At 38.2% G+C, this 14,683-nt stretch overlaps 1 protein-coding gene across 6 annotated transcripts in view; it reads right to left on the bottom strand.

Moving 5' to 3' along the window:
* Nucleotides 1-1,583: 1,583 nt before the first annotated feature.
* The window catches only part of usp24 (ubiquitin specific peptidase 24), a 57,062-nt gene continuing 43,962 nt past the window's right edge, over nt 1,584-14,683 (bottom strand). For 5 of the 6 annotated variants that reach the window (XM_059341033.1, XM_059341035.1, XM_059341034.1 and 2 more), the window contains 12 exons: nt 13,571-13,778; nt 13,382-13,471; nt 12,215-12,317; nt 11,998-12,116; nt 10,101-10,214; nt 9,508-9,573; nt 9,322-9,388; nt 9,043-9,121; nt 8,860-8,935; nt 7,915-8,001; nt 7,332-7,442; nt 1,584-4,359 (listed from right to left, as the gene is read on the bottom strand). In XM_059341033.1, the coding sequence (XP_059197016.1) occupies nt 4,297-4,359; nt 7,332-7,442; nt 7,915-8,001; nt 8,860-8,935; nt 9,043-9,121; nt 9,322-9,388; nt 9,508-9,573; nt 10,101-10,214; nt 11,998-12,116; nt 12,215-12,317; nt 13,382-13,471; nt 13,571-13,778 (1,183 nt within the window). In that variant the 3' untranslated portion in view covers nt 1,584-4,296. Of the gene's footprint in view, nt 4,360-7,331; nt 7,443-7,914; nt 8,004-8,859; nt 8,936-9,042; nt 9,122-9,321; nt 9,389-9,507; nt 9,574-10,100; nt 10,215-11,997; nt 12,117-12,214; nt 12,318-13,381; nt 13,472-13,570; nt 13,779-14,683 lie in introns of those variants that run through there. The other variant, XM_059341038.1, reaches the window with a different exon arrangement.

The following is a 14,683-nucleotide window of genomic DNA, read 5'->3' as shown; positions in this document are numbered from 1 at the left end:
TTTTTTTTTCTCGTAAATCTGTGACTTTTTCGCGCAGATGTGCCACTTTAATCGAGTAAATTTCTAGTAAACTTTTTTCTCAAAATATTACCTCCTCCATTTTGATATCCACTGAAGTTACCAAATATAGTTCTTTGCCCGATAAAGGGTTAAATCCTGACTGTTACAGAGACTTCAGCATGGAGAGCTCCACACTAGCAGCTGTGGTGCTTTGATGAGTGGACTGAAGTTTGATTGGCACAGGAAACCTGATATTATTACTGGTAAATTGATGCAACCTCGATGGCAGCTGGCTCATCAGTGAATGGATTATTATGATCCATCACATGAGGCCATATGTGTGAATTCATGATGTGGTACTCACATGACCACTCAATCTCAGTCTGACAGGACTTTTTCAAAGCAGACATTTCCACTCAGCAGGACAAGCACAGGTGTTGCTCATATTGTTTATAACGATGCTCTGTTTTGTCCAATAGCACAGTGACATGCACTTAAAACTGAAGCGGCTAAATGGAATTTGGCCATCATTGATTTGATCCTTTACACCTCTGCTTTCCCTGATTGTACACGTTGAAATGTCTGCAATAAAAAAAGGTATATTCATTATCATTGCAGGAAATTAAATTTGTTTTTTAAAGAGACAGTTACCCCCAAATCAAATAAATATATTGGTAACGCTTTATATTAAGGTCCTTGTAATAACCATTAATTAACAAGTAATAAGACCCTTGTAAGTCCTTACAAGATGCTTATTAACATTACTGTGTGTTTATAAGCCTATATAAGTGTTAATAATGACATTATAATACAGCTAATAGCAGGCTATAAGAGATGTATAATAAGAACATTAATAAAATTCTTCATAATAGCATTACAAACACCCATAACCCACCCATTATGTCTTTGCCATGCCCTTATTAATCTTTTGTTTGCTTTTTAATATTAATATTTTCTTTATTGCTCATCTATTATAAGTTAACTATGCACTTGTTAACAGTTAATTATGCTTTTTGCAGCTAAAGGGATCTAAAGCGAGAACAATGCCTTATTACTTGTTAATTAATGGTTATTACAAGGACCTTAATATAAAGCGTTACCAATATATCTTCCTCTTACTTGTAGCACAAAAAAAAAATCTAGATTGTTTTGGTGTGAGTTGAAGAGTTGGAGATATCTGGCGTAGAGATGTCAGCCTTTTCTAATATAATGGAACTACATGGCGAAAAATACATTGGGAAAAACTCAACAGCAATTTCTCTTTTCAGAAATCCTGCCCCGGAGAGATAATCCGCCCCTGCTGAGTTTTTCACAAGTGTATTGTTTTGGTGCCGAGTCTGAACTAGCTGCATGATATTCAAGAGAAGAATCTCTGAGGTCGATATCTCTCTCAACAATCACACCAAAACACACTGGATTGATAAAGAATAGCGAGTTAAGTTTTGGGGTGAACTGTCACATTAAGCAGAAATCCTGCAATCAACATATAAAAAGGTAAAAAAAAAATAAAAAAATGAATGTGCACAAACATTTTTGTAAGGTGACAGTGTGTAAACATACATGAAAACAATGTTTACAAAAGGTTGTGCATTCCAGTTTATTTTATATCAAATTTCCCCTTAATCAAACTCTGATGTACAAATTAAAACTGAGTTTTAACATGCATTACAGAATCCTGCGATGGCAGAAGTGAATCTTCAAAATTGAATGACAGTAAAAACCCGTACAGATGCCAATCCCTACCCACGCACTTACCCATCCCTCCCTGCATCCCAGGATTAAAACTAAAGATTGTTTCAAAGTGTTTTTTCCTTCTTCTTCTTCTTTTTTTTTTTTAAGTAGTTGTGGTGATGTAGCAGTGGGGGCAAACCGAGGAGACTCTTGGCTGAATATGACTCATGTTGCCATGTATCACTTGGCACAGACTGCATGCAGCTCCATCAGAGAACTCGCCACAGAGACGGGGCGTATGTATGTTTGTGACTGTGAGTGCTAATGACCAAATTACACAGCAAACAACATGGGGGGGGGGGGAGGGGGAGGGGGAGGGGGGGCCTGTTTTTTTTCCTCTGTCACACAGAAAAGACAAACTTCACCACCACTTACTGCCACACATGCAAACGTGCCCGGAGAGCACGACGTGACATTCACATCTAGTGAGATAGAGCGGGAAAAGGGCTGGATGGGTGGGTGGGAGGGTGTGTGTATGTGTGTGTGTGTGTGGGAAACAGTGTCTTCCCTCCTCTCAGGCTTTGAGGACGCATGGAGGAGCCTCAGTGGATTCATCACATGACGACTCCAAACAGAAAACCGTTTTTGCATGATTGCTTGATAGGTTCTCACACTGTAAACATTGACCTGTTAAAGCTGAGAGCTAATCTGCGAAGCTAGTCTAGGCTCATGTCTTCAGAACCTCTGAGTGAAAATGTGGCTTTCCTCAAAACTACCTAGCATTAATCTACAAAGTGTCTCCGCTTGAGCGCAGAGTGAAAAGAAGCAGCATTTTTTTTTTTTACCATCACCGACACCCTGTCCTGTCACCTAAACCCTGGTTTATTAGGGTAAAACTTACACCCCCCCCCTCCCCAATACACACAGAATCAACAATACATTCCTACAATGCTTTGTCACAACACACAGAGGACATTTTTCCCTGTATTATTTAGTTTCTAATGGGGATGAAGAAGCCCTGTTGTACTCTTATAGTGAGACTATTTGACCACAGGAGACACTGCGTCACGGTCGGGACAGGTGGAGCAAAACACCTCCTCACGGATGTGACGACACAGTGTCGGAGGTGGGACGGGGGGAGAGAGATCGGGAGGTTAAGGCACTTCATGTCTCCCGATGATTAGGGGCGGGGATGATGGATACACGTGAAGGGTGTTGTTCTCGTGTGAAACTAGAGCTACATTTGGGTTCAGCTTCTCTGTGTGTGTTTCCAAAGGTAGACAAAAGCAAAAAAGGCAAAGCAAAAAAAAAAAAAAAAACCTGATAAAGCAGAGGTAACAGTGAGGCGAGGAGGACCTGTTCTTTGTGTTTGTGAATGGATGAGTGACACACGCTTGCATGTTTTTCACAAGTTCTATCACGGTGTGTATGTACGTATGTGTGTGTGTGTGTGTGTGTGTGTGTGTGTGTAACCTTGGCACCTAAAAATAAAACATGCTCCTGAGCTCCCCCTCAGTCGGCACTGATGGCCCACCACGACTAATCTGTGCACTTGCAGATCAGCTTTTCTTGCATAAGGCTTGAGTCCCTAAATGTCCTCTCTCCGATATTCAATTCATCCAGAGTCAAAGAAAAAATAAGTGGCGGAGACGATAAAAGACAGCGATGAAAAGAATAAAAATCCAGCAGACGAGGCTGCCTGACAGCGAGAGCAGAGGGAGGAGTGCGGACCATGGCACTGCTTGTGTCTGATTTGCCAAAAATAAAAGAAACAAAAAAATGAAAAAAGGGGGGCCGGGACTTGTCCTGTTTATTGGACAGGGCCTGCCCTGTACTGCGTCCCCGAGGCTACGCTGTGGGCTGGAAGGTTAAGTCACAGGCAGAGTGGCCTTGCTATCAGGGCTTCCATGTGTCTGCATAAGTGGCACTGAAAATATAAGTTGTTAAAAGCAAACGAAGAGGACACGATGGCGCGGAGTCTCTAGAGGAACTGACCAATAGACTGGGCTGGACTATAAAGTGCATACTTAACCCCGCCCCCTCCCAAGTGCTCGTGTGGAGGTGTTCCCGTACACATGTCTGGGAGTTCCTCTAGAGCGGCTAACGTGACCTCTCGCACTTTGCATGGCTGTGGAGAAGAGCACAGGAGACTTTAAAATATTATCTTACACTGGAAATTACATCTATGGAACAAATCTTTACAATATGTCTATGTAGATACATTGGCAAATATGAGCAGAAAATTGTTAAAACACAACCCAAACCCATCCTCCACCTTGCTGTCATTCTGAGTGAATGAATGAATAAAAGGATAAACTGAAGTCATCCGTGATTGAGGAAGGTTTTTTTGTTTTTTTTTCTCGTACTTCCCACCGTTATCAACTCTGCTGCCCTTAATGATAATGCATCTCCATCATCGCCTCGGCTGCTCTGAAAGGAAGTAATTTAGGATTTATTCATAGCTCCTTTGTTGCCGTAGCGACCAAGAGGATAAGTGTTCTGATTGGCTTGTTGTGGAGTCCTAAATGTCCTGAGCAATCAGAGGCAAAGTGCAGCCCTTTCCATTGGCTGCCCGGAGCTGTGCCGCCTCTCCTTCTCTCGGAGGGATCCTGCTGGTTGGAGGAGCTAGGGGTCCACATCCTCTAGATCGCTCTTTGAGTCGCCGAGCATCATGGGAGACTCTGACCCCTGGGAGGGAGAGACAAATAATAATAGTAATTATTAACCCTTGTGAATCACTTGGGAGACTTTTAATTATTCAATCATTTTGGCTGTGTTAATGACGTTTATTTTTCTCCAAATGAGGGAATAATAAACTGTGCCACCTACAGACCCTTAAAGCAACTACAAGGTCTTTTTATTTTGTGTTCATTTGGCCAAGCCAGTGATTCTATCAGCACCAGACTGCCAGTAGGAAACCTGTTTTTTTTTTTTTTTTACCGCAGCAGGGTCTGATGGTCTGCCCCACTCAGTTCTGCTTCTTCTGTTGTTCCTTTTCTTAACCCTTTGACGCACAACATGGTCTAAAGTGACCCGACTGAGTTTTTAATTTTCTATATCTTTAGAATAAATTAATTTCATCATTCAGTATTCCAGGTTTTCCTAAATCAACTTGTTTTTGATCATCATACATCCTAATTTTTTGTTTTCATTTCTTACATTTTGAATAACAACCCTTTTTGTATCACTACTCTTCTAATGCACAGCATGGGACAAAAATTTCATTATGGGGTATTGTGTGTATAATTTGAAGGCACAATTGATTTAATCAATTTTGGAATAAGGCTGAAACATAAAAAAAATGTGGAAAAAGTGAAGCGCTGTGAATACCTAACAGATACACTGTATGTGTGACAAAATGATACACAAACATGTTAAATATATTAAATATACGAGTGTGGAAAGTAACTATTTGAAACAAATTACTATTATTATAGTATTAGGTCATTTCATTTTATATCAAATTTGAATGAATAAGTAATTTTTGACCCATGTTGTGCATTAGAAGAGTAGTGATACAAAAAGGGTTTTTATTGTTACATTATTACATTACATTATTACAAAATGTAAGAAATGAAAACAAAAAATTAGGATGTATGATGATCAAAAACAAGTTGATTTAGGAAAAGGGTTGTCCATATGTTGTGCATCAAAGGGTTAACCCAGCACAACAGCGTGGGCCTGCAGCAGCGTGGTGTTAGTTTTGGCTCACAGGAAGCAGAAAGAGAACCCGGGTCAAAGGTTCTGCTGCCAGCTGAAGAGCTCTCTACATCCTGCCGAAGCTTTGTCCATGGTGGGCTGGTCGCTGCTGGAAGCTGCTGAAGTCTGGGCTAAGTGAGGTTCTGGAAAACTTGCAGGATTTTCGTCTGATTTTGTTGGATTGGACCGTAGCAGGCATTCAAAATAACTAGCCTATATTCTTGTTGATGGTCTGATTTGCTTATTATGTGTAGGTCATCAGTATTAAGTTGAGTGTCCAATAACCAGCAAAAAGGTTCCTTGTAGTTGCTTTAAGGACAAAAAAGTCCAAATTAAACCCATCATATTTGATCCCACAGCATAAAATCATGCATTCTATTATATCAGGCAATTTTCTGGCCTATTATTTTACATACAGAAAATAATTACATTTTTGTGTTTTTTTTTTCCTTCTAAAAAGCAACAGTGGCATTAAGAAAATCAATGAATATTTGGTTGTTATAATCAGGACTAATGTTGGTTGAAAAAATGTAACTCAGTGAAAGTTGAAATATGTATGGGGCCATATTTTAAGGGCCAGTTGTTTTTTTTTGCACAAAATAAAAAAAGAAATGCAAAAACCCTTAATATAGAATAAAATTACTTAATTTCTTGTATTTGTTAGCCATGAAGAAAACAGTGATATTATGTTAATAAACTAGCATGTTAAGGGTTAAAATTCAGAAGATTAAAGAATGTTTGGTAGTAATGATCAGTACTTAAGAGCATTAAAGATAAATAATATACACATTTATGGACATTTTTGTCCTCTAAGAACATCAGAGCAACTTTTTTTAAAGGAATGCACAAGAGTTAATACAAGAACTTAGTAGGTTTGTCAAAATTATCGATACTCAAAAAAGTATCGATACTAAAACGTTGTATCCGGATACAATACTCATTTTCAAAAGTATCAGTACCCCCCCGACCTTTCATTTCAAACTGACCTATTACTGATGTTATCGTGGCCGGTGGCTCGCATTAATGTTGCCCTTGCTATTATTAGCCATTAGCCGCAGCTAGCAATTAAAGGCTGACGTCACGTTAATGATTATAAGCAATGTAAATAAATAAATCAGGCACGTAGTACGCCCATATTACGTTAATTGACACAGTGTCAGTATACATAAGCATAGAGTTAATAAGTTTACATCAATGTTGGTGACTGAAAAGTGTGATTTTCTCTCTTGGAGTCCCAGAATGAAGCAGAGAAAAGTCAACTTATCAAGCTTGCCCAATATTGCATAATAGTGCACAGCATACGACCTCAAAATACTGTTCTAATTGTTATCGTTTATTGTATTTATTTTTTATTTTTTCAGACTGGAAGCTTGTTATCATAGCTGCAATTTCTATTTTTACAACTGTTTTTTATTATAAATATTTAACCTGTGGTTCTGTTAATTTTTACATGTCGCATTTTTCTTGTTAATAATTTTGGGGTCTTTGTTTTTATCCTTGTGGTATCGAAAATGGTATCGAGTATTGAATATTGTCCTGAGTATCGGTATCGAGTTGAAAATGTTAGTACCGTGACAACCCTAGAACTTAGAAATGTGTTTTTTGGGAGGAAAAGGAACAAATGGTGGAATGTGTCTGTGCTCAGCAGTGACAGTGGGATTATGACTTCTATAGGACACACTGATTATCTGGTGTATTGATGCCGGTGCCAGAACAAGTCTGACAGTCTTGTGTTGTGTGGGCATCCTGTCAGGCTCAGCAGGAGTCAGAGAAGAATGGAGCAGTTTCAAATCCAGAGCTAATAACAACCGTGGGAGGTAACAAACTGCTTTTATAGCTTTTGACAGAAGCTGGTGAGATGTTCCATTTTTGTTCCATTCTTCTCTTTTTTTTTTTTTTGGCTGCGTGAACCGAGCATGAGCGATGAGTCATGTAAGAAGCCTGCTGTGCTGAGGGGCTACCTGTCGCAGGCTGCGGTCGGCGTTCTCATTGGCCGGGCTCCCGTCGGAGCCGTTGCTGCTGCCAGACTGCTCCTTCTCGTTTAACAACGCCGTGGCATAGGCCAAGGTGTCCTGCAGAGTTTGATACACACACGATGAAACAGAAGTGAGCAGAGTTAAGAGAACATCTACAAGTGTCAGCGTGTGTGTTTGTGTAGTGCTGGTGGAGGAACCGGAGGGGGTCATATCATGCTGATGAAGAGTATTTCTGTGTTTTATGAATTATGAATACAATTATAATCAATTTACCATGTTTATATTTAGTAGTGGTTGCAGGAATTGTGAATTTTTTACACAGAAGAGGATGGCACATCGTTCACAGTGTACAACATTAAATAGACAGCTTTTGCAATGAAAAAGGCACTTATTCTAAATAACAAGAAAAGCAAATAAAAGCACACTTCTATGGCGTATAGAGTTCTACAAAGAGTTTAATCTAATGTAGGCTTACAAAAGGGAGGGAAAAGTGTGTGTGTGTGTGTGTGTGTTTGTGTGTGTGTGTGTGTGTGTGTGTGTGTGTGTGTGTGTGTGTGTGTGTGTGTACCTGTGCAGAGATAGTACGCTGGAAGGTTTTGTTGGTTGACGTCTCATTGGAGACATTGCTCTGTGGAGTCCAGTAATGCTCTGTCATCTGAGGGAAAATTAAGCAAAAAAAAAAAAAATTAATTTACTCGAGTACTGTACTTAAGTATAATTTTTGAGGCACATGTACTTTACTTATTATGTAACTTTATACTACTACTACTATATACTAATACATTCTAAAGGCAAATTATATATTTTTTAATCTGGTACTTTTAGCTGACAGCTTTAGTTACTTTTCAGGTATAAAAATAAACATTAACATAAAAAAATGATACATTTAAAGCCTTATGCTACCTAGACATCAGAAGACTTTGAAAAGATTTGGAAAAGACTCCCAGAAAACTATCAGCTCACATCTAAAGACAAGTGTTTAGAGTTTTTAGTCTCAGACTGAGATTTTAGAAAGACTGTGAATCTTGCAGGGAAACTATTTACAAGACTACAACTAGATTCTTTTAGCATTTTTTTCCTACCATGCCGTAAATATATTACATCACTATATATTTATTTAGGACTGAGCCTACTAGCATTATTGTGATGTTACTTTTTCCTGTCTAAGTGGTTTTACTGGCCGGTCTGAACCGGGGACCTTTCCCCCTCTCATCTATTGGTTGGTGATTGTGTTACGTCACTGAGACTTGAGATAATATCAAACACGTTTGATATTATCCAAACCAAGACTAGGAAAAGACTGATATGAAACAGAGCAGATTACTACCTTCAACTTAACGATGGAGATGACGGGAGCGCCGTGACTCCAGTAAAACTCCTAGATTTACTAAAGACTTTCAGTTTTTAGTCTGGGACTGTGAACATCTTTTGGTGTAAGCCCAGCATTAGAAACACTAAAAAACAACAACATATTTCTCTGACGCATGCGGCCACACAGTCTTTAAAAGCTTGCCTTTTTTTGCAGCCACTGCACCGCCCAGCTCCAGTGACCAGACAAGTCCTTGAAGTAATCCTTTGCCGGAGCACACCTAGTGGGAAAAATAAAAGGAAGCTCAGAATTATGCCGCCCAGTTTATCTGTAAAAAAAAAAAAAAAAGACAATTTTTCCAACACCTGACCCCAGAGATAAACTCACTTCTGGGCTAATGTGACCAGGAACTTGACACACTGGTAGCAGCGTCTGCTGTCCACGTTGTTGCTCTGATGCATCAAAGCTGAGAAGAAAAAAAAAACATTTAGTTAGGTTTTATACATTCAATAAATCCATTTAACACAAACACAGACAATGTTGCCAAGTGACATGGCAGTCTACCAACAATGTTGATTAGAAAAATATTACATTATAATTTTATTCCACTGTTGTGCCAGCTGTGGGCATTAAAGCAAAACAACAACAAAAAGAAGAACAACATACCTAAAAGGCCTTTCTCAGACTCAAAAGCATACTTGAGTCTCTGTGTTTGCAGAGGGTCTTCTATTACCTGGAGTACAAGATAAAAACTGCTTTAACAAAGCTGATACTAACAACAACAATCAGTTTTCAGAAGGTGATAGATCAAAGAGTGAAAGGTCAAAGAATTAAAGGATGGCGGCCACTCACTAGGAGCTCCTGCAACATCTGAAAAATGTTCTTCAGTTCATGAGGCGGAGCCGTCTCCAGCTGGGCCTGTGAGACACAAAGCATTCAGGAGATGTAAATACAAATTCATCAGTTGTAGCGGCAATTTTGTCCGAAAAAATAACAAAATTAAACGTAAAAAAAAAAAAATTAATCAAAATGCCGCTGATGCACCATGAGTGTGTGGTGTACGCAGGCAAAGAAGCTGAAGTCCATGCATGATTATTAGTTCCAAAAGGTTTATTTTATCCATTGTGAGCAAGCAAACTAAAAGAACAAAGAAACATGGCTCCTGCTGCCTCTCTTCGCGCTGGTAAAAAACCACAGGCCCACCCAAGAAAAAACACAAAAAATAATATCTAAACTAAATATGCTAAACAATAATGATGATTAAACTAAACAATGAACTAGCAAAACAAAATATTATCAAAATAAACAAATGTCTAGAATAATCAAACAATACTCATTGTTAATAATAAACTAAACAGACAACTAAATACTAGCAAGAACTAAATGGCTCCAACATCAGTGACTAAATATCTGTCACTCGGAAGTTTGTTAAAGTGTTTTTTTACCTTGAGCAGCTGCAGCACACCCAGGGAGAAGGGCTCGTTACAGTACGAAGTGTAGGTCACCATCTCCATGAGGAGGGACAAGGGACCGGACAACTCCCGCATGGCAAACATCACCTGGAAACAACCACAATGAAGAACTTTTTTTAATATTTGCTATGCAGTTTAAGTTATTTTAAACCCCTGAATGACAGGAATGACTGCTGAGATAATTAGTTTGAAATGACCAATGTTGGGAATTAAGGATACCTCTTTTATGAATAAATGATGACCTTGCACAGGGCGTCAAGTATGTAAATAAAAGGGCGTTATCATAAATGCTATCCGTCCCATCAGGATACCAAATATGTAAGGATGAACCTGAGCAACACTTGTGTGGATCTCACCGTTCAAAAGTGTGGTAAGATGGCTATCAGAATTATCAATAATTATCATAGATAATTAATAATTATAATACATGATATGACTTGATTTGCTCTAAGTCATAGCTCGTTGGGGGCACCACTCTGTAAAACAGAGAAATATATCATTCTCGTAAAGTCCATCTTTACAACAGAAAAATATAGTCAATTCACCATACAGTTACAAAACTATCAATTTAGAACACTGATTAATAATTATGAATATAATTATAATCAATTTACCATATTTATATTTAGTAGTGGTTGCAGGAATTGTGATTTTTTTTACACAGAAGAGGATGGCACATCGTTCACAGTGTACAACATTAAATAGACAGCATTTGTAATGAAAAAGGCACTTATTCTAAATAACAGGAAAAGCAAATAAAAGCAGATTTCTATGGCGTATAGAGTTCTACAAAGAGTCTAATCTAGTGTAGGCTTACAAAAGGGAGGGAAAAGTGTGTGTGTGTGTGTGTGTGTGTGTGTGTGTGGTGGTGAAGCTCATCACACAAAGAGTCATAAAACTCATGCTGTGAAGGGAAAACTAGCCAAATGGCTGTGTGTGAGCTGTTACAAAACTGTGTCTTTGTTACAGTATATTATGTGTAAATCAGTGTGTGAGCAAATCAAAGGTCAATAAAGTTAGTTGCATATAAGACTGACTGTCTGCATAAATCAAGATTAACATACGACTTTGAACGATGTAGCTACACGAACAAACATACTTAAAAACATATAAACCAAATTATTAATTACAGGTCAAATCCTTATCCGTGTGTCTATGTCACTATATTGTATTATTGCACTATTTGTCTGTCAAAAATATTTAAACTCCAAATATATCCTGCTGGCAGACGTCCTCAACATCATTAAAGAATAACTCATCATTTGAAATGTTTTTATGGTGGGTTACTGCAGCAGGAGAAGCTCTTGTAGGAAATGACTGACTGTTTAAACAGTTTGTACTGGAATTAGGCTTCTGCAAACTGTGTTATCACATATTATGGTTCCACTTTCTACTTAAAGGTCTATCTAAGGGTATCTAATGGCTTTATAAAAGGTTAATAATTAAATTACATGTATAGTTCAGTGAAATAATTTAAATAAGAGCAATGTTTGGGTTGCCAGGTTGTGGAAAATCCTTCCCCAACATGACACTTTAATGTGGCGTTATGTCTTTAATTCATCAGCAATGAAAGAAGTGAGTTGTGGAGAGTTTTTCACAACCTGGCAACCCAAAAGTCCTGTATTATTGCACAATAAAAAAAATAATAATAATTTTAAAAAAGATCTAGTCTGTTACCTCTAGAAGGTAAGGCTGAGATGAAAGATGAAAACTAGCCTTCTGGCTAACTCTGGCTTTTTTAACCATGTGTAATCATGTGTTTTATGAAATTGCTCCCCTTTTAAATAAACTAATAAGAATTTGTCTGTCTGTCCATATCACTGTATTGTTATTGCACAATAAAAAAATAAAAATAAATAAAAATCTCTACCTCTAGAAGGTAAGGCTGTCCCTCTGGAGTGAAGAGTGAGGCCAGGATGTCTGCGTGCAGCGGGAGGAGCTGGGTGGAGGACGGGATGCAACTCACACGCAGTTTAAACCCTCCCGAAGCTTTGCAGGACAAAAGGGGAGAAATAAAAAAGGATCAGATTGAGAGCTGGATTTTACAAAAAAAACAACCTGTGACCTTCGAGTTGGTAGTGTCTCACCCTGCGTCCGCTGGGGGTTGACGTCTGAGTGCAGAGTGATGAGGGCCAGAGTGTTGTGGAGGTGAAGGAACTCTCGAGCCTGAGCTGGACTCCACCGCCGGTTCTGTGGAAACAGAAAAATCTGAGTAAACTGAAGCAAAACTGTGGAATATACACATTAATAATTTATCATTCTTGCATCTTAAATCAACACATTTATCATATTCAAAATTTCTAAAAAGAATTAAGGTGAGACACAAACAGGCAAAAACATTTTTTCATGCACTGTTGTGAAAAAATGTTTGAGATTTTGTGCTATTTTGATTCCATAACATCTTCTTTCAGACTAGTGGAAAAAAAACATTCAAAATACAGATTAAGGCGTTTATTCTACTTGGTACTTTTTGTGTATTTGTATCTGTGGATTTCTCCTAAATTCACCAAAATGTAATATTCGATAATGCCTCATTTGCATATTTGAAGATATAATTTCAGAAACCTTTTTGTTTCAATGTCAGTAATCAGCAGCAATTCAAAACTACATTTATATATCATGCATTTTGTGCATGCTTATGTCTCAAATTACATGCAATGAGTGCAAAAAAATAAATAAAAAAAATAAAGAAATTCCCGAGTAAGAGGAAAGTGCAGGGGTCAAAGTAAAAGTACCTGTTAGTTTTCCCAGACCCCGTTCACCGTGTTGTTTGGAGTGGCTAATCCAGATAGTGCAAAATGTAGTTATGAAGCTAAGGCTATCTCCCTTTCAACATTGCTAGCCAGAAAGCTAATTCTACAGTCTTGGAAATCTGAAAGGGCTCCTACATTTGAAATGTGGTTGAGAGAGCTGGGAAATGTATTACACTTGGAGAAAATCAGGTACATCATATCTACTAAAGAGGATATCTTTTTTTAAAATATGGCAACCTTTTCTTGATTTAATGTCTAAAAACTGAATTAGTGCTATTCTGTTGCTGTGCCATTTATGTTATACCCTTGTTTTGTTTGTCTCATGTCAAAAACTCTGTCAAAAAAACAAAACATGTATTGTTCTGTGTAGCTCCACCAATTATCTCTAATTTGTATATATTTTTCTGTTATGAAAACAATAAAAATAAATACACAAAAAAAAGTACCTGTTAGTTTTGATTAAAACAAAAGAACTACACCCCATATATAATGCAGTTGTACCTGGTTGTTTTGCCTGTTGGGTCCTAACAGAAAGATAAGCATCCGGCGATAAGCTGAGTGTTTCAGCAACAGCTGACAGGGACCACTTCCCTGAGAGAGACAACAGAAACACATTATCATCTATTCCATGTCTGAACACTAAAGAGAGCAGAAAAGTCTAAATATATATCTTTGTTGATGGTTAATTACCCTCTGAGCGAAGTTACTGAAGAGGCCGAAGTACTGCCCACAGTTTTTCACATTTTCAGGAACATCTTTGTCCAATAAGGAGAGCAGTGTGTCGGTCAGGCTGTCCAGTCCCGGGTCTCCAAAGTGAAGCGCGCTCTCCAGAGTCTTTTCGAGGATGGAGGCGACCACGATCCTCACCTCCCTCACACTGCACTCCAACAGACAAACCCTGAGGAGGAGATATAATAAATGGATATCAGTGTTGAAATGATAAGCAGAATAAACCTATCAAGGGCAGGAAACAAAAGAACGTGTTAACATCCTTAAAAACAGAAGAGCAGTCAAAAACACAATTTGTGTGAAAAACACTTTCTGCTTCTAGTGTCTTTGGCCTTGAGATACGCGATTGAGTGCAATATTCTGCATCTCTATGAAGCTTTTCTCCTCTCTGTATTTAAGAGCATGGTCTTTCAGTTTGACAGCATGACTCATTTATTTCAGATTTTTTAATGCTTTCCTTCAAAACCCTGCCCTTGCACTCTAATATCCTCTGTGTGTGCTTAGAGCTTGTGGGTTAAGCACTCAGATGTACATTTGTTGCTGTTGCTTGCACAGTTTTCTTGCACTCCAGCCAGTCTCCTCACACTCTTCTTCTGCTCCTATGCACTTGAGAAATTTGTGCATCAATAATGTAAAAATTCCCCAACTAATAGAATACCAGGTTGACTAATGAAATGATCTCTGCCTTGTTGCACGGGTTCGTTCACTCCAGCCATCCAAGGCTTTTTTTTTTTGGGCTACTTTGTCAGTTTTTAAATACCTTTCATTCTGCCTGTATATACCACTTAGACAAAGTTAACCATGGCATGCTGGAATCATTTCTTTCTGCACAACCTCACCTATATAACCTGATAGTTATTTTTTTGAACCCAAAATAAACAAAAAAATGTTTTACTTTCAAAAAAGCAATCATGCTCAATGAATAATTTTAAATGTTGGTTACAAATATAACATATAAGGGGGAAAATGAGGATACCATCTCGTTCTATTTGTTTATACTAAAATATATTTGACCATATCTCTGGTTTTACTCTGCCAATCATCATCAAATAAAAACTGGCTTGGAGTTTCAAG

The sequence above is a fragment of the Centropristis striata genome, chromosome 9 (genome assembly GCF_030273125.1).
Source record: "Centropristis striata isolate RG_2023a ecotype Rhode Island chromosome 9, C.striata_1.0, whole genome shotgun sequence".
Lineage (NCBI taxonomy): Eukaryota > Metazoa > Chordata > Actinopteri > Perciformes > Serranidae > Centropristis > Centropristis striata.
This window is presented reverse-complemented; position numbering and strand designations above follow the sequence as displayed.